General features: G+C 55.2%; 1 protein-coding gene across 3 annotated transcripts in view; it reads right to left on the bottom strand.

The window, feature by feature from the left end:
• Nucleotides 1-19,425, bottom strand: part of TSPAN4 (tetraspanin 4) — a 393,869-nt gene that overhangs the window by 80,067 nt on the left and 294,377 nt on the right. For all 3 annotated transcript variants that reach the window (XM_054171779.1, XM_054171780.1, XM_009904392.2), the window contains one exon: nucleotides 5,121-5,312. In XM_054171779.1, the coding sequence (XP_054027754.1) occupies nucleotides 5,121-5,312 (192 nt within the window). The remainder of the gene's footprint in view (nucleotides 1-5,120; nucleotides 5,313-19,425) is intronic.

Genomic DNA, 19,425 nt, shown 5'->3' with positions numbered 1-19,425 from the left:
TGTCCTCTTGTTCTGGTGCTGGTTGCCTGGGAGAAGAGACCAACCCCCACCTGGCTACAACCTCCCTTCAGGGAGTTGCAGAGAGCAAGAAGGTCTCCCCTGAGCCTCCTCTTCTGCAGGCTAAGCAACCCCAGCTCCCTCAGCCTCTCCTCACAGGGCTGTGCTCCAGACCCCTCCCCAGCCTTGTTGCCCTTCTCTGGACACCTTCAAGTCTCTCAATGTCCTTCTGAAACTGAGGGGCCCAGAACTGGACACAGGACTCAAGGTGTGGCCTAAGCAGTGCTGAGCACAGGGCACAATGACCTCCCTGCTCCTGCTGGCCACACTGTTCCTGATGCAGGCCAGGATGCAGGTGGCCTTCGTGGCCACCTGGGCACACTGCTGGCTCATGTTCAGCTGGCTGTCAATCAGCACCCCCAAAGTTCTTTGTTCTATAACCCATATCAGCCTTGCTGGGTGACTTTAAATGCTTCTGAAAATACGAAGTGACTCTACAGCCCCATCTGAATTCAGCTTATGTATAGTACAAGTAATCTGTTGGACCATTGACATATTTTAAGGGGAATGTAATTGGAATGGAATGGAATGGAATGGAATGGAATGGAATGGAATGGAATGGAATAGAATAGAATAGAATAGAATAGAATAGAATAGAATAGAATAGAATAGAATAGAATAGAATAGAATAGACCAGGTTGGAAGAGACCCTCAAGATCATCAAGTCCAACTATCAACCAATCCAAGCCACCTAAACAACTTCTGTGCATTAATCCACCACAGGAGCTTCACAACAAGAGGAAAAGGGCAGTTTGCTCCCACTGATTCCCACCAGAGTGGATTCTGCAACTAGCACCAGAGGTTTTGCTGCCACTTGGTTTATAGAATCACAGAACTGTCAGGGTTGGAAGGGAGCTCAAGGCTCAGCCAGCCCCAAGCCCCTGCCATGGGCAGGGACACCTCACACCACAGCAGGTTGCTCACAGCCACCTCCAGCCTGGCTGCAAACACCTCCAGGCAGGAGGCTTCACTGGGCACCTCCCTGGGCAGCCTGTGCCAGGCTCTCACCACCCTCCTGGGCAACAACTTCCAGAGCTGGCCCCAGAGCTGCAGCTGTGGTCTCAGCAGAGTGGAGCAGAGGGGCAGAATCCCCTCCCTGGCCCTGCTGGCCACACTTCTCTGGCTGCAGCCCAGGCTCTGCTTGGTTCTCTGGGCTGCAAGTGCTCCCTGCTGGCTCCTGCTGAGCTTCTCCTCCCCCAGCACCCCAAGCCCTTTCCTTCAGTGCTTCTCTCAAGCCAGGCCCTGCCCAGCCTGTATCAGTGCCTGGGATTGCCCTGCCCCTGCTGCAGGACCTTGCACTTGGCCTTGTTGAACCTCATGAGGTTGGCTTGGCATCAACTGTGCAGTCTGTCCAGGTCCCTCTGGATGGATCCTTCCCTCCAGCCTGTGCTGAGGCTGCACTCAATGCCACTGTCCATGTCACTGACAAAGATGTTAACCAAGCCTGGTGCCAGCACTGATCCCCGAGGGACTCCACTTGTCCCTGGCTTCCACTTTTGCTAGTTCCATACCACAGCTCTTCCTTGCAGCACCATGCACACCTCCTTGCTGCTCACACTGGTTTAGACTTCCTGAAGATTTATAATCAGAGATTCATTAGGGTTAGAAGAGACCTCTAAGATCATTGAGGCCAATTGTTAACCCAGCACTGCCAGGTCACCACTAAACCATGGCCCTCAGCACCACGTCTCCACAGCTTTTCAATCCCTCCAGGGATTGATGGGGACTCCACCACTGCCCTGGGCAGCCTGGGCCAGGCCTTGACAACCCCTTTGGGGAAGAAATTGTTCCTTATGTCCATTTTAATCCTCCCCTGGTGTTAACTTGAGGCCATTTCCTCTCATCCTGTCACTTGTTCCTTGGGAGAAGAGACCAACCCCAAACAGAGGGACCTGGGGGTGCTGATTGACAGCTGCCTGAACATGAGCCAGAAGTGTGCCCAGGTGGCCAGGAAGGCCAAGGGCATCCTGGCCTGCATTAGGAACAGTGTGGCCAGCAGGAGCAGGGAGGTCATTGTGCCCCTGGACTCTGCATTGGTTAGGCCACACCTTGAGTCCTGTGTCCAGTTCTGGGCCCCTCAGTTTCAGAAGGACATTGAGACACTTGAAGGTGTCCAGAGAAGGGCAACAAGGCTGGGGAGGGGTCTGGAGCACAGCCCTGTGAGGAGAGGCTGAGGGAGCTGAGGTTGCTTAGCCTGCAGAAGAGGAGGCTTAGGGGAGACCTTATTGCTCTCTCCAACTCCCTGAAGGGAGGTTGGAGCCAGGTGGGGGTTGGGCTCTTCTCCCAGGCAACCAGCACCAGAAGATGAGGACACAGTCTCCAGCTGTGCCAGGGGAGGCTTAGGCTGGAGGTGAGGAAGAAGTTCTTCATAGAAAGGGAGACTGGCCATGGGAATGTGCTGCCCAGGGAGGTGGTGGAGTCCCCATGCCTGGAGGTGTTCAGGAGGAGACTTGATGGGGTGCTTGGTGCCATGGGTTAGTTGATTAGGTGGTGTTGGATTGGTTGATGGGTTGGACTTGATGATCTTGAAGGTCTCTTCCAACCAGGTTTTTTCTATTCTATTCTATTCTATTCTATTCTATTCTATTCTATTCTATTCTATTCTATTCTATTCTATGCTATGCTATGCTATTCTATTCTATCCTATTCTATCCTATTCTATTCTACTCTGTTCTATCCTACTCTATTCTATCCTACTCTATTCTATCCTACCCTATCCTATCCTATCCTATCCTATCCTATCCTATCCTATCCCATCCCAGGTGTGGTCTCAGCAGGGCAGAGCAGAGAGGGAGGTGAAGCTCTTCCTGTACTGAGGACTGGCTGCCAGATCCCGACCTGATCCTGCCACGGAAGATGCCACAGCTCAGTGCTGGCCACACCTGAGCTAGGACTTCAACTCAAAAAGCACAAAAGAGCTGAAAAATCTTGCCCAGAGTTGTAACATCAGCCTCAGCCCCCCTGCTGCACTGGCACTGAAGCTGTAATCCAGTAATTACCCCTGGCTGGCCAGACACATCCCCCACAGCGTGGGGACTTCTAAGACACTAAACCTGTCAAAAGCTTTCAGCCTCACAGTCTGACTTCAGCCTTCCCAGTGCAAATTGCCAGCCACAAAATCACCTTCATCTCAGCTGATGTTGTTCATTTTAGTTTCAAGCCTCCTACCTGCCACATAATTAGCCCTTACTAGCCTAGACTGACTAGTCCTGACCTGGACTGGTTAAAAAGCAGCAGGAACTGACTGATTGATGCAAGGACCTAGAAGAAGTCCTGTGTTGAGGGTTGGAATCTCCCAGGCCCTTCCAGATACTCACAGGGTGGATTTTTCTTGGGGGCTGCAGGCCTCAACTCATTCTGTAGCTCCCAGAGGAGCAAAATCAAGATGTGCAGCACAGTGAGGAACAGCCTTCTACTAAGGAACCACCCCCTCACCAAGCTGAACCCCAGCTCCACTTCACACTGGGGTTTGCAGAAGATGAACAGAGGGCTGGAGCACCTCTCCCATGAGGACAGACTGAGGGAGTTGGGGTTGCTCAGTCTGGAGAGGAAAAGTCTCCCAGGAGCATCCTGCAGCTGGGGCAGGGCAATCCCAAGCACTGATAGAGGCTGGGCAGGGACTGGCTGGAGAGCAGCCCTGAAGGAAAGGCCTTGGGGGTGCTGGGGGAGGAGAAGCTCAGCAGGAGCCAGCAGGGAGCACCTGCAGCCCAGACAGCCAAGCAGAGCCTGGGCTGCAGCCAGAGAAGTGTGGCCAGCAGGGCCAGGGAGGGGATTCTGCCCCTCTGCTCCACTCTGCTGAGACCACAGCTGCAGCTCTGGGGCCAGCTCTGGAGCCTCTGTGCCAGGAATGCTCTGGAGGGGCTGGAAGGTGTCCAGAGCAGGGCCAGGAGGAGGAGCAGAGGGCTGGAGCTGCTCTGCTCTGGAGACAGCCTGAGAGAGTTGGGGTTGTGCAGGCTGGAGAGGAGAAGGCTCCCAGGAGACCTTCTGGTGGCCTTCCAGGAGCTGCAGGGGGCTGCAAGCAAGCTGGAGAGGGACTTTGGAGGGGGTCAGGGAGGGATAGGACTGGGGGGGGACGGAGCAAAACTAGAAGTGGGGAGATTGAGATTGGCTGTGAGGAAGAAGTTGTTGCCCAGGAGGGTGGTGAGAGCCTGGCACAGGTTGCCCAGGGAGGTGGTGGAAGCCTCCTGCCTGGAGGTGTTTGCAGCCAGGCTGGAGGTGGCTGTGAGCAACCTGCTGTGGTGTGAGGTGTCCCTGCCCATGGCAGGGGGTTGGGGCTGGCTGAGCCTTGAGCTCCCTTCCTGCCCTGACAGTTCTGTGATGGTGAAGTCCTGGACTTGATCAGCAAGATCACCTCAGCTCCTGGCCTTCAGCCACACAGGACCCAAACCAGACACTAAGTCCAGCTACAGCAGGCACTCACTGCTTGTCAAGTCCAGCTTGGAGTGGCCTCAAACTGCATGGTGATGAGAGACACCAGGGATGTGGCTCAAGCCTCTGCTAAACCAGGGACAGCTGGCACCTTATTAATCTTGGATTTCACAGCAGCCTCCTCCTGCTGGCAGCTCTTCTTCCTCAGCCTGTTGAGAGCTGATGATGGGCAAAAGCAGCATGGCCAAATGTGAAGGGCTTCATTTCCAATTTGAATCAAACCCAACCTCTCTGCAGTGCTCCCTGCTTGAGCTGATCCTTCTGCCCTGGGCTTTCTGACTGTCAGTGCCACCAGGGCAGACGTTTGCAGCAGACAGCTACCAAAGCTGGGTGAAAACACCAGTTCAGGGGTATACTGCACAAGATGTCTTCACAAAGCTCCTCTCAAGAGCTCCAGGAAACCCACACCACCACTGATCATTCCCTTCTTGCAGGTCTCATCCTCCAAAGGCAGGTCAGGGATGAACCAGCAGCTCCTCAAAGCTACCACAGACCAGCTCCAGCCTGACTCACATCTCCTCCACGACAAGCAGGCAGCTTCTGCTGAAGCAGAGGGCATGGGGACATGCATGGGAGGAGCAGCAGCAGCCTGAGAGAGAGCAACCAGTGCCCCAGCAAAGCAGCTTGGTACTCACACTCAGCAGGAGGCACTTGTTCTCTTTGATGGCACCTATGCAGCCCACGAAGCCGATGATCATGACAAAGGTCCCGGTGACGATCAGCAGGTTGGCAGCTGACAGGGACGGGAAGGATGAGGACAGGGTGGCAAAGTTCCCTTGGGTGACAGCCAGCCAGATGCCTACTCCAAGGATTCCACAGCCTCCCAACTGGCAAAACAAAAGGGAAACAAAGGGAACTTGGTTATTGCAGCTGAGCAACCCCAGACGTTACTCCAGGCCAGCGGGGCTCTGCTGGGGGAAATCAGCAGCACACCGAGCAAGAAGGCAGAGAACTGTTTGGGTTGGGAGAGACCTCTGAGACCACTGAGTGCTGGCAGCAACCCAACCCCACCATGGCCCCTCAGCCATGTCCCCAGGTGCCAGGGCCAAACCTTTCTTGAGGCACTTGGAGCTGTGGTTTAGTGGTCAGGAGGTGCTGGGTGACAGGTTGGGCTTGATGGTCTCTGAGGTCTTTTCCAACCTGGTTAATTCTATGAAACACCAGGTTTGGATTATCTACCAGCCCTCCCCAAGCCACACCAGGCCCTCTGAAACAGAGGCTTCCCTTAGCACTGCCTGCAGATGGGGGTTTGAACCCCCTGTTGCACCAGGGAGTGAAGCACACCTCTGAGGCTCCATCCAAGGACCACAGCAACACTCAGGCAGCTGGTTAAGGAAATGCTGAAGGCTATCAAGTGCCACCAAGAGAGCCTGCAGAGCCTTTCAGGAAGAGGGGGCAGTTTCTGTTCCCATCCAGCAAAGAAACTCACTCTCCCCTCCCTCTCTTCTGACCAGCAGCATCATTCCCAGGCTAAGATCCAGGGACCAGAGGAGTCATGCTTATTTATTCTGGATCAGAGTGAAGAGAGAACTCCAGCACCTCCCTGGGCAGCCTCTTCCAATCTCTGACCACTCTTGCAGCAAAGACATTTTGTTTCATCTCCAACCTAACCCTCCCCTGGCAGAATGGAATGGAATGGAATGGAATGGAATGCAATGGAATGGAATGGAATAGGTTGGAAGAGACCTTCAAGATCATCCAGTCCAACCTATCATCCAGCACCACCTAATCAACTAACCCATGGCACCAAGCACCCTATCAATCTCCTCCTATGTACCTCCAGTGATGGTGACTCCACCACCTCCCTGGGCAGCACATTCCCATGGCCAATCTCTCTCTCTCTGTAGAATTTCTTCTTAACATCCAGTCTGAACCTCCCCTGGCACAGCTTGAGACTGTGTCCTCTTGTTCTGGTGCTGGCTGCCTGGCAGAAGAGACCAACCCCCACCTGGCTACAACCTCCCTTCAGGGAGTTGGAGAGAGCAAGAAGGTCTCCCCTGAGCCTCCTCTTCTGCAGGCTAAGCAACCCCAGCTCCCTCAGCCTCTCCTCACAGGGCTGTGCTCCAGACCCCTCCCCAGCCTTGTTGCCCTTCTCTGGACACCTTCCAGCAGCTCAACATCTTTCTTACATAGAGGAGCCCAGAACTGGACACAGGACTCAAGATGTGGCCTCAGCAGTGCTGAGCACAGGGCACAATGACCTCCCTGCTCCTGCTGGCCACACTGTTCCTGATGCAGGCCAGGATGCCCTTGGCCCTCTTGGCCCCCTGGGCACACTGCAGGCTCATGTTCAGCCTGCTATCAACCAGTACCCCCAGGTCCCTCTCTGCCTGGCTGCTCTCAGCCACTCTGCCCCCAGCCTGCAGCACTGCATTCCAGGCCATTTCCTCTTGTTCTGTCACCTGAGACTTAGGAGCAGAGCCCAACCCCCCAGCAGCCTCCTTTCAGGGAGCTGTAGAGAGCCATGAGGTCTCTCCTCAGCCTCCTCTCCTCAGGAACTCCTCAGTAAGATGTAGCACTCCAGAAAAAGACACAGATTTACTAAATCCAAGACAACTTCAAATATCAAACCTCTTCCCCTCTAGTGAAAAAGCAGACACTGACCAAAGGAGAAGATTCATGTCCCAAAGACATTGAATAAAACCCACATCCTAGTTAGGTGCCTCAGAGAGCTGCCCAGAATGGCTCAAGCACTTCCAAGCCTTTGTTCTTCCCATCCCAATTCACCATCTCCCATGAGCCAAGGGCTGGAGCAGCTCTGCTGGGAGCTCAGGCTGAGGGAGCTGGGGCTGTGCAGCCTGCAGAGGAGAAGGCTCCAGGGGCACCTCAGAGCTGCTGCCAGGAGCTGAAGGGATCCTGCAGGAAGGCTGCAGAGAGACTTTGGCTGAGGGGGTCTGGAGCCAGGCTCAGGGGGAATGGTTTGGAGCTGAGGCAGAGCAGGGTTAGAATGGGGCTGAGGAAGAAGCTCTTCAGTGTGAGGGTGGTGAGGTTTTGGCACAGGTTGCTCAGGGAGGCTGTGGCTGCCTCCTGTCAAAGAGCAGTTCAACCCATCAAAGGTTAAATTAAACAGACCTGTGAAAAACCAATTCAGACCTCCTGTCAAAGACCTGGGGGTGGCAAGGCCAGGTTGGATGAGGCCTTGAGCAGCTGAGTCTAGTTGAAAGGTGTCCCAGCCCATGGCAGGGAGGTTGGAGTAGATGATCTCTGTGGTGCCTTCCAACCTGTCTGTGTCAGAAAGCTTACCAGAGCATCATCCCCTGGTAGGACACCTCCCACCTCGTCTTGCTCAGCTCCTGTCTGGGGTCTAGCCTCCCTTGGAAGCAAGAGAGCATTCAGATGATAAAGGAACCAGAGAAGGTCTGCAGTGCCAGGATGAGAGGCAATGGCTTCAAAGTAGAGCAGAGCAGATTGAGACTGGGTGCTTAGGAAGCAGTTATTTACTACAAGGGTGGTGGAACACTGCAACAGGCTGCCCAGGGAGGTGCTTGAGGCTCTTTCCCTGGAGATCACAGGATCACCAAGGTTGGAAGAGACCTCAAAGATCAAGTCCAACCTCTCACCACAGACCTCATGGCTTAACCAAGTGCCACATCCAGTCCCCTCTTGAACACCTCCAGGGATGGGGACTCCACCACCTCCCTGGACAGCACATCCCCATGGCTAACAACTCTCTCAGGGAAGAACTTTCTCCTCCCCTCCTCCCCTGGCACAGCTTGAGACTGTATTCCAGGTGAGGCTGGACAGGGCTCTGGGCAACCTGATCTAGGGGAGGATGTCATCATAGAATCATCATAGCATGTCTTAGGTTGGAAGGAACCTCAGAGATGATGCACTCCAACCTCCCTGCCATGGGCAGGGACACTTCTCCCTGCTGAGTGCAGAGGAGGTTGGCCTGGATGAGCTTTGGAGGTCCCTTCCAGCCCAGCCCACGCTGTGATTCTACCAAGGTCCCTTTAAATCCTTATAAACCCAGCCAGAAGAGGAGGGAGGAGGGCAGTGGAGGCAGCAGCCAGCACAGAGCCACACCATTCACAACTACCAGCTAGGAACTCCTAGGAACAAAGGAGCTCCTGAAACCCACCATCATCATTCCTAAGCAGGCTGCTTACATGGGTGACTACAAGAGCTTACAAGCACCTGAGTGAAGCTGGGCAATTACATGGAATTAAAAGCAAAGAGGATTGGGCATGGTCATGCAGCCACACAGCAGAGCAGTGCTGAGGTTTCTTCCTTTTTTTAATGCAGTTTTATAATTGCACTTTATTATCCAACTCAATTAAAGGGCTAGGAGAGGAATTGTGTGGGAAGAGGAGCAAGGCAGACAGAGCAGCAAGCCAGCCAGGGGAGCACAGCAATTAGCTCTGCAGAAAGGGGCTACAAGAAGGCAGCTCACCAAGCAGGGGAAGGAGAAAGAGCTAATGGAATGAAGCTGGAGGTGGGGAGATTGAGGCTGGAGGGGAGGAGGAAGTTCTTCCCCATGAGAGTGGTGAAGCCCTGGGATGGGTTGTGCAGGGAGGTGGTTGGGGCCCTGTCCCTGGAGGTGTTTAAGCCCAGGCTGGCTGAGGCTCTGGCCAGGCTGATCTAGTGTGGGGGGTCCCTGCCCATGGCAGGGGGGTTGGGACTGGCTGAGCCTTGTGGTCCCTTCCAACCCTGACTGATTCTATGATTCTATGATCCTAATCCTGGGGCAGAGCTGAGCCTCAGAAGTGAAACACAGGAGAGATGCACAAGAGCCAGAGCAGCTGCTGACACTGATTGCTAAGCTTGCCCCTGCCTGCCACTGCAGTCCCCTTAAGAGGTGGCTGTGGCTCAAGGCAGGACTCCTCAACTCTGCTCAGCTGCACCCTGGGACAGGACAAGGAGCAATGGATGGAAGCTGCAGCACAGGAGGTTCCACCTCACCAGGAGGAGAAACTTCTGCACTGTGAGGGTCCCAGAGCCCTGGAGCAGGCTGCCCAGAGAGGTTGTGGAGTCTCCTTCTCTGGAGCCTTTCAAGGCCCACCTGGATGTGTTCCTGTGTGACCTGTGCTGGATGCTGTGGTCCTGCTCTGGCAGGGGGGTTGGGCTGGATGATTTCCAGCCCCTAACATCCTGTGATCTGTGATCCCAGGCTGGTCTGTTTCGAGCCAAGGAGCTAAGCTACACCTCACTGTAAGACAGCCCAGCTGTCTGCACAGAGAGGATGCAGCCTCTAGGACACAGGGACTCAAACCACCCCACTCAGCAGCCTCTTCAGACACATCACCACATTCACCCTCCCACCATGGAGGGACAGTCCTTGTCCTGACCATAGACTGGAAACACCTCCCTTAGAGAATGGTTTGGGTTGGAAGAAACCTTAAAGATCATCCATCCAGTTCCATCCTCTTGCCATGGGCAGGGACACCTCCCACCAGCACAGCTTGCTCAAGTCCTCATCCAGCCTGGCCTCTAGGGATGGAGCATCCACAGCCTCCCTAAGCAATCATAGAATCATCTTGGTTGGAAAAGCCCTTTAAGATAATTGAGTCCAACCATTATGCAACTCTCCCAAGCCTGGTGCTAAAGCATGGCCCTCAGTACCACATCCCTGCTGCTTCTAACCATCTCCACAGACTGGGACTCAGCCACCACCCTGTGGAGCTTGTTCCAGTGTATGAGAACCCTTTCAGTGAAGAAGTTGCTTCTAATGTCCAATCTAATCCCCCCCTGGTGCACCTTGAGGCCATTTCCTCTCATCCTATCAAGTGCTACTAGAAAGAATAGAGTGACCCCCACCTGCCTTTCAGGGAGCTAGAGAGCATGAGAAGGTCTATCCACCTCTTTATCTCCATACTAAACAGCCTTAGAGCTCTCAGACACTCCTCAGAAGTTAGAATAGAATAGAATAGAATAGAGTAGAGTAGAGTAGAGTAGGGTAGAATAGAATAGAATAGAATAGAATAGAATAGAATAGAATAGAATAGAATAGAATAGAATAGAATAAACCAGGTGGGAAGAGACCTTCAAGATCATCAAGTCCAACCTATCAACCAATCCAACACCACCTAATCAACTAACCCATGGCACCAAGCACCCTATCAAGTCTCCTCCTGAACACCTCCAGGGATGGGGACTCCACCACCTCCCTGGGCAGCACATCCCAATGGGCAATCACTCTCTCTGTGTAGAACTTCTTCCTCACCTCCAGCCTAAACCTCCCCTGGCACAGCCTGAGACTGCGTCCTCTTGTTCGGATGCTGGCTGCCTGGGAGAAGAGCCCAACCCCCACCTGGCTCCAACCTCCCTTCAGGGAGTTGGAGAGAGCAATGAAGTCTCCCCTGAGCCTCCTCTTCTGCAGGCTAAGCAACCCCAGCTCCCTCAGCCTCTCCTCACAGGGCTGTGCTCCAGACCCCTCCCCAGCCTTGTTGCCCTTCTCTGGACACCTTCCAGCAGCTCAACCTCCTTCCTAACCTGAGGGGCCCAGAACTGGACACAGGACTCAAGGTGTGGCCTAAGCAGTGCTGAGGAGAGGCTGAGGGAGCTGGGGTTGCTTAGCCTGGAGAAGAGGAGGCTCAGGGGAGACCTTATTGCCCCAGCACAAGAGAGACATGGACCTGATGGAGAAGGACCAGAAGAGGCCATGAAGATGGTCAGAGGGCTGGAGAACTTCCCCTGTGGGGCCAGGCTGGAGAAGAGAAGGCTCCTGGGAGACCTCAGAGCTGCAGTTCAGCTGCAGGTGCAGGCAGGCTGCAGTTCAGGCAGCTGGGGAGGGACTGCTCAGAAGGGGCTGTGGGGATAGACCAAGGGGCAAGGGTTTGGAACCGGAGCAGGGCAGAGTCAGGTTGGAGCTCAGGAGGAAGTTCTGCCCAGGGAGGCTGAGGAGACTCTGGCACAGGCTGCCCAGGGAGGTGCTGGAGGCTCCATCCCTGGAGCCATTCAGGCTCAGCCTGGCTGTGTCCCTGGGCAGCCTGCTCTGGCTGGAGCTGTCCCTGCTGCCTGCAGGGGGGTGGACAGGATGCCCTTGGAGGCTCCCTTCCAGCCCAGATGCAATCTGTGCCTGAGCTGGAAAATCCTGAGTCCACAGACACGAGCAGGGGGCTCTCTCTTTGCAAGCCCTGCACTTTGCACCTGGCTGTGGCAGGAGTACTTTCTTGTGCTCAAGACAAAGCTCTCCCAGGCTTCACACAGCAGAGTCCAGCAGCAGAGCCCCACAATGCAGGCTGGCTCTCCCTGACAAGGAGGCACAGACACGTCTGAGCCTGCTCCCTAGGCAAGGGGAGGTGGGGGAGAGGAAACCCTGCTGCCTACAGAATTAGATCCTCCAAATTGTTCTAATGGGTTAGCAAATAAATTATTCAGGCCTCAGTGCATAGAGTTGGAATTGATCTTCCAGGATGGTAAACAAAGCAATCCTGAGCAACCCAGGATAGATGCATGCTGGGGGAGCAAACGATCCTGGAGCTGCAGCTAGGCGCCGCGAAGATCCTGCCGGAGGAATTGCCTCCTGCTGCAGGCTAATGGCTGGGGGGGGGGCTCTGAGTGGGTTCTTTATTGGTTTGATTACAGGGCAAATGCTCCTAATTGAGGCTCCTCAGATTGTGTCTGAGCAGGGTCTACTCATCATGCTTCCTCTCCTACAGAAACACAGTAATAATGCCGCTGATATTGAGCAGAACCCCAAGTGGAAGGTAGGGCTCTGGAGTTCAGCCCTGCTCAGGGGTGCCCAGGGACAGCACAAGGGACAGCAAGGGGCACAAGGTGGCAGCCAGGAGGTTGGATCTGAGCAGGAGGAGAAAGTTGGTTGGTGTGAGGCTGCTGGAGGCCTGGAGCAGGCTGCCCAGAGAGGTTGTGGAGTCTCCCCTGGGGAGTTTCCAAACCCAGCTGTGCTCCTGGGCAAGCTGCTGTGGATGCCCTGCTTTAGCAGGGGGTTGGACTGGGTGGTCCTCAGGGGTCCCTTCCAAAGGCCCATGCTGGGATTCTGTGGGATACAGATCCATCTGTACAGAAATCCAGCAGTGTTGTCAAGTACCTGGCAGCTCTCTGTTAAGTAGAAGTTCATGGCCATGGGAAACTCTTCCCAGGGTAAAGCAGGGACCAATGGTGCTTTGGTTCTGCCTTGAGAAGAGGTTGAGGGATGGAGTCCCTGGCACTTCTCATTTGCTTTCACTGTCACATGGATGGACTTTGGAGTGGCTACTTCATCCCTTGCTCCTCCCTGGGCAGCACATTCCAATGGGCAATCACTCTCTCTGTGTAGAATTTCTTCCTCACCTCCAGCCTAAACCTCCCCTGGTGCAGCCTGAGACTGTGTCCTCTTGTTCTGCTGCTGGCTGCCTGGGAGAAGAGCCCAACCCCCACCTGGCTCCAACCTCCCTTCAGGGAGTTGTAGAGAGCAATGAGGTCTCCCCTGAGCCTCCTCTTCTGCAGGCTAAGCAACCCCAGCTCCCTCAGCCTCTCCTCACAGGGCTGTGCTCCAGACCCCTCCCCAGCCTTGTTGCCCTTCTCTGGACACCTTCCAGCAGCTCAACCTCCTTCCTAACCTGAGGGGCCCAGAACTGGACACGGGACTCAAGGTGTGGCCTGAGCAGTGCTGAGCACAGGGCACAATGACCTCCCTGCTCCTGCTGGCCACACTGTTCCTGATGCAGGCCAGGATGCCCTTGGCCCTCTTGGCTGCCTGGGCACACTGCTGGCTCATGTTCAGCCTACAATTAACCAGTACCCCCAGGTCCCTCTCTGCCTGGCTGCTCTCAGTCACTCTGCCCCCAGCCTGCAGCACTGCCTGGGGTTGCTGTGGCCAATGTGCAGCCCCTGGCACTTGGATGTGTTCAATCTCCTGCCCTTGGCCTCTGCCCATCTGCCCAGCCTGGCAAGGTCCCTCTGCAGAGCCTCTCTACCCTCCAGCAGATCAACTCCTGCTCCCAGCTTCCTGTCATCTGCCAATTTACTGCTGATGGACTCAATGCCCTCATCCAGCTCATCAATGAAGATGTTAAAGAGGCTGGGGCCCAGCACTGCTCCCTGGGGCACACCACTGGTGCCTGGCTGCCAGCTGGCTGTGGCACCATTCACCACCACTCTCTGGGCTCAGCCTCCAGCCAGTTCCTAACCCATCCCTTTGGGCCTCTGAGTTTAATATGTTAACTGGAGCAGGGAATGGGAAATGTTTCCACCCTTAGCTTATTGAGGCTCTAGAGAGCTGCAGAGCAGAGCTGGAGGATGTGCACAAACCTCCTCCAAGATGGCCATGAGCTGAACTGTGCTCTTCAGCAACAAGAAGAACAAGGGAAAACCACCTGAGAAAAGATCAGCTGGTGGGGATGATGTTCCTGGGAGAGCAGGGACTGGCACAGCACCAGCCCATAAACACCCACCAGGGGATGGGAAAGGTGAAAAGGAGATCACTGCTCATTTTCCTTGAGAGAAGAACCAAAAGGGCTAGGGGTTATGAGGGCTGCAGGTGCTCTGCCCACAACCATCTAATTGAATTCTGCCAGAGTCTGGTGGATATCAAACCAGATACAAGCAGGTTCAACACTGGGCTGCACAAATCAAGGCAGCCCACAGCACACTCAAGCTGCCACTTTGCATGCAGCCCTTGCAGGGGGAGACCTTAAACCACTAATTGAGGCAGTGGGTAAAAATGCCCAGAGTTAGCTCTCCCCTTTTTTCCCTGCATCCTCTCTAAGCATCCCTGGATGACCATGACCAAAAATAGGATACTTAGCTAGCTGGAACCTTCACAACGTCCTCACTTCACCCCCTTCCCCTCCCTGGGTTTGATGTTCACTTACAGTTTCAATTAGAGCACTCCTGCTTGCTTGCCTTGCTTGGCAGCAGTCTGTTTTCAGAGGCAGGGTTATGGAAAAGACCTTTAAGATCACCATAGAATTGTCAGGGCTGGAAGGGAGCTCAAGGCTCAGCCAGCCCCAACCCCCTGCCATGGGCAGGGACACCTCACACCACAGCAGGTTGCTCACAGCCATCTCCAGCCTGGCTGCAAACACCTCCAGGCAGGAGGCTTCCACCACCTCCCTGGGCAGCCTGTGCCAGGCTCTCACCACCCTCCTGGGCAACAACTTCTTCCTCACAGCCAATCTCAATCTCCCCACTTCTAGTTCTGCTCCATCCCCCCAGTCCTATCCCTCCCTGACCCCCTCCAAAGTCCCTCCCCAGCTTGCTTGCAGCCCCCTGCAGCTCCTGGAAGGCCACCAGAAGGTCTCCTGGGAGCCTTCTCCTCTCCAGCCTGCACAACCCCAACTCTCTCAGGCTGTCTCCAGAGCAGCTCCAGCCCTCTGCTCCTCCTCCTGGCCCTGCTCTGCACACCTTCCAGCCCCTCCAGAGCCTTCCTGGCACAGAGGCTCCAGAGCTGGCCCCAGAGCTGCAGCTGTGGTCTCAGCAGAGTGGAGCAGAGGGGCAGAATCCCCTCCCTGGCCCTGCTGGCCACACTTCTGCTGCTGCAGCCCAGGCTCTGCTTGGCTCTCTGGGCTGCAAGTGCTCCCTGCTGGCTCCTGTTGAGCTTCTCCTCCCCCAGCACCCCAACCATCAAGTCTAACCACTGCCTAACTTTACCAAGGCTGTCATTAAAGCATGGCCCCCAGCACCACATCTCTACCTCCAGGGATGGGGCTTCCACCCCCTCCAGGCATGGGGATTCCACCACCTCCCTGGGCAGCCTTTTTCAGTCTTTGAGAACCCTTGCAGGGAAGAAACTTCTCCTCATACCCAACCTTCACCTCCCCTGGTGCAGGTGGAGGCCATTTCCTCTTGCCCTATCACTTGTCACTGGGGCTAAGAGATGGACAGATACAGCCAACAATCAAGGAGTGAAGTCCCTGTTTGCCCTGGACTATGTATTTTTGGGGGTTTATCCATGAAATCAGAGCTTATTTCAACTCAGAATTTAGAAGTCTACTCAAGTTACTCAAAATGAGAAACAAATGTAGAATTCCTCTCTCTCTCTCTGGGCTCAATCAGACCTAGAAAAGCTGTGTTTGCCAGTGGGCAGCCAGAGCCTGTCCTGCCCAGGGCAGGGCTTGAATCATGATACTGCAACCATGATTCAACCCCTGCCCTGGTGGAGCATGTGCTCTGTGAGGAGAGGCTGAGAGCCCTGGGGGCATTTTAGTCTGGAGATGGGAAGACTGAAAGAGGGTTTAAGGAAGGCCAAAAATATCTGAGGCTTGGGAGTCAAGAGGGAGGGGACAGGGACAGGCTCTGCTCAGTTGCACCCTGGGATAGGACAAGGAGCAATGGATATGAACTGGAGGGAAGGGATCCATCCAGAGGGAGCTGGGCAGGCTGGAGAGGTGGGCACAAGCCAACCTCAGGAGGGGCAACAAGACCAAGGGCAGGGTCCTGCAGCTGGGTGGAGGCAACCCCAGGCACAAATGCAGGCTGGGCAGGGACTGGCTGGAAAGCAGCCCTGAGGAGAGAGCCTTGGGGGTGCTGGGGGAGGAGAAGCTCAGCAGGAGCTCTCAGTGTGCACTTGCAGCCCGGAAAGCCAAGCAGAGCCTGGGCTGCAGCAAGAGAAGTGTGGCCAGCAGGGCCAGGGAGGGGATTCTGCCCCTCTGCTCAGCTCTGGGGAGACCCCACCTGCAGTACTGCCTCCAGCTCTGGAGCCCCTATTGCAAGAGGGATCTGGAGGGGCTGGAAGGTGTCCAGAGCAGGGCCAGGAGGAGCAGAGGGCTGCAGCACCTCTGCTGTGAGCACAGACTGAAGGAGTTGGGGCTGTTCAGGCTGGAGAAGAGAAGGCTCCCAGGTGACCTCATTGTGGCCTTCCAGGATCTGAAGGGGGCTCCAAGCAGGCTGGGGAGGGACTGCTCAGGATCTCAGGCAGTGATAGGACTAGGGGGGATGGAATGAAGCTGGAGGTGGGGAGATTGAGGCTGGAGGGGAGGAGGAAGTTCTTCCCCATGAGAGTGGTGAAGCCCTGGAATGGGTTGTGCAGGGAGGTGGTTGGGGCCCTGTCCCTGGAGGTGTTTAAGGCCAGGCTGGCTGAGGCTCTGGCCAGGCTGATCTAGTGTGGGGTGTCCCTGCCCATGGCAGGGGGGTTGGAACTGGCTGAGCCTTGTGGTCCCTTCCAACCCTGACTGATACTCTGATACTATGAACTACAGCACAGGAGGATCCAGCTCAACATGAGGAACTGTGAAGGTCACAGAGCCCTGGAGCAGGCTGCCCAGAGAGGCTGTGGAGTCTCCTGCTCTGGAGGCTTTCAAGGCCCATGTGGATGTATTTCTGTGTGACCACTCCTGCTCTGGCAGGGGGGTTGGTCTCAATGATCTTCTGAGGCCCCTTCCAACCCCTAACATCCTGAGATCCCTGGAGGGATGGAAGAGCTGTGCAGATGTGGTGCTGAGGGCCATGGTGTAGTGGTGGACCTGGCAGTGCTGGGTTAATGCTTGGACTCCATGGGCTTAAAGGTCTTTCCCAAGCTAAACAACTCTGATTCCATGCTTCTATCCAGGGGAGGTTTAGGCTGGAGGTGAGGGGGATGTTCTTCCCAGCAAGAGAGATTGGCCATAGGAATGTGCTGCCCAGGGAGGTGGTAGAGTCCCCATCCCTGGAGGTGTTTAGGAAGAGCCTGGCTGAGGCACTTGGTGCCATGGTTTAGTTGATCAGATGGTGCTGGGTGAGAGGTTGGACTGGATGATCTTGAAGGTCTTTTCCAACCTGGTGTATTCTGTCTTCTTCCCTCTAGCCTCAGCAAACCCTTAGGCAGTCCAGCAGACCTGCTGCACACACCACAGTGGCAGGGAGCTCCTAGGACTCCTGCCCACAGGTGGCCTCTTCTGCCCTCGTGTTGGTGCAATCAGCAGCTCACCTTAGCACCAGCACAGTGCTCAGGGACTGCAGGAAATGATCTAACTGCCTTTCTGAAGCAGAGAGCTGCACTCCAGCTCTCTGCCCACACCTGCTTGTCTCCCCTCCACAGTGCTGCCTCCTGCTCTGGCAGCCACAGCCCAGAGGTTTGCAGTGCTGCCTGTGGAACCTGGGCAGCTGCCATCACTCCAGAGCACTTGAGCTGTCTCAAAACCTGCATCAGAAAAATCAATGAGGACTGGGCTCATGGTGCCTAGAGATGATTGTAAGTGCCTCCCTGATTTCCCACTCTTAGTTCTAAAGCAGCCTCTTAAAGCTTGGCTGAATGCAAGCACACCTTTCCACCCCACAGTAAAGCTTGAGCAGCTTGATTGCCAGCCAGCCTGACTCAGCACAACCCCCTCAAGAGCCATTAAGAAGGGCAGAAGAGTCTCCAATCCATCCAGTCTTGGGATAGACCTCAAAAGTATGTTCAGGCTTGGGATTTCAAACAGCTGGGCACAGCATGAAGAAGGATCTTGCCAGGCTGGACAGATGGGCAGAGGCCAAGGGCAGGAGATTGAACACAGCCAAGTGCCAGGGGATGCACATTGGCCACAGCAACCCCAGGCAGTGCTACAGACTGGGGGCAGAGTGGCTGAGAGCAGCCAGGCAGAGAGGAACCTGGGGGTAGTGGTCAATGGTGTGCCCAGGTGGCCAAGGGGTGGCCTATACCAGGAAGAGTGTGGCCAGCAGGAGCAGGGAGGTCATTGTGCCCTGTGCTCAGCACTGCTTAGGCCACACCTTGAGTCCTGTGTCCAGTTCTGGGCTCCTCAGGTTAGGAAAGATGTTGACTTGCTGGAAGGTGTCCAGAGAAGGGCAACAAAGCTGGGGAGGGGTCTGGAGCACAGCCCTGTGAGGAGAGGCTGAGGGTTGCTTAGCCTGCAGAAGAGGAGGCTCAGGGGAGACCTCATTGCCCTCTCCAACTCCCTGAAGGGAGGTTGTAGCCAGGTGGGGGTTGGGCTCTGCTCCCAGGCACCCAGCACCAGAACAAGAGGACACAGTCTCAAGCTGTGCCAGGGGAGGTTCAGGCTGGAGGTGAGGAAGAAATTCTACACAGAGAGAGTGATTGCCCATTGGGATGTGCTGCCCAGGGAGGTGGTGGAGTCCCCATCCCTGGAGGTGTTCAAGAGGGGATTGGATGTGGCACTTGGAGCCATGGTCATGAGGTCTGTGGTGACAGCTTGGACTCAATGATCCTCGAGGTCTCTCCCAACCTTAGTGATACTGTGAGACTGTGATACTTCATTTTGCTTGAAGATTGTTTCCAAACACAAACCTCCCACCTTGCAGGGGGACTGCTACAGCAGCCCAAAGGGAGCTGCAGGCCCTGCTGGTGTCCCCAGCCCTGTCCCCTGGGCGCCAGGCAGGCTGCCTGCCTCCCCTTTACAAGCCGCCTCCTCGCCAGCGCTGCCACGGCACTCCACCTGATTTCAAAGCAGCCCTTCTGTGCCACCTTCCATGGGCCTCAACTAGGTGCCCTGCCTGACAGGCAGGCAGCTGTGGCACCACACAGCTCAGCTCTGTGCTGCCTGCCAGTGTGACATCCTGCAACTCATCCTTTCTCTGCCCCCCACCTGCACTGCAGCCTCGTCTCGGGCTCAAAGCACACCTGGGCAGCTCAGCCTACAGACAGGCTTGGGCTGAGGATCTTCCACCCACTCTATTTGCCTGATGAACACCAAGAGTGCCTTTAATCAACCCTAGAAAGGCTACCAACAGGACCCTGGGGCTCTGTGTGGCCAAAAGGCACACCACAAGGGTGCTCATTTTCACAGTGTTAGTGATGGAAGCATAGAATCATAAGGGTGGAACAGACCTCCAGGGCCACTAAGTCCCCTCATTAAACTTGCAAACAAGTCCAATGTGCAAAAAGCTGGTTTTCCAGTTGCCTAATGAGGACTGGATCCAGTTTTGGACTCCCCAGCTCCAGGAGATCAACAGGGATCTACTGGAGAGAGGCTAATGGAGGCTGTGAGGATGATGAAGGGACTGGAACATCTCTGCTGTAAAGAAAGTCTGAGACCTGGGTCTGGTTAGCCTGGAGAGAAGGCTGAGAGAGGATCTGATCAATGTGTATCTGAGGGATGGGTGTCATAGAATCAGTCAGGGTTG

This window comes from Dryobates pubescens, chromosome 22, assembly GCF_014839835.1.
Source record: "Dryobates pubescens isolate bDryPub1 chromosome 22, bDryPub1.pri, whole genome shotgun sequence".
Lineage (NCBI taxonomy): Eukaryota > Metazoa > Chordata > Aves > Piciformes > Picidae > Dryobates > Dryobates pubescens.
Note: the sequence above shows the minus strand (reverse complement) of the source record. Positions and strands in the feature narration are given on the sequence as shown.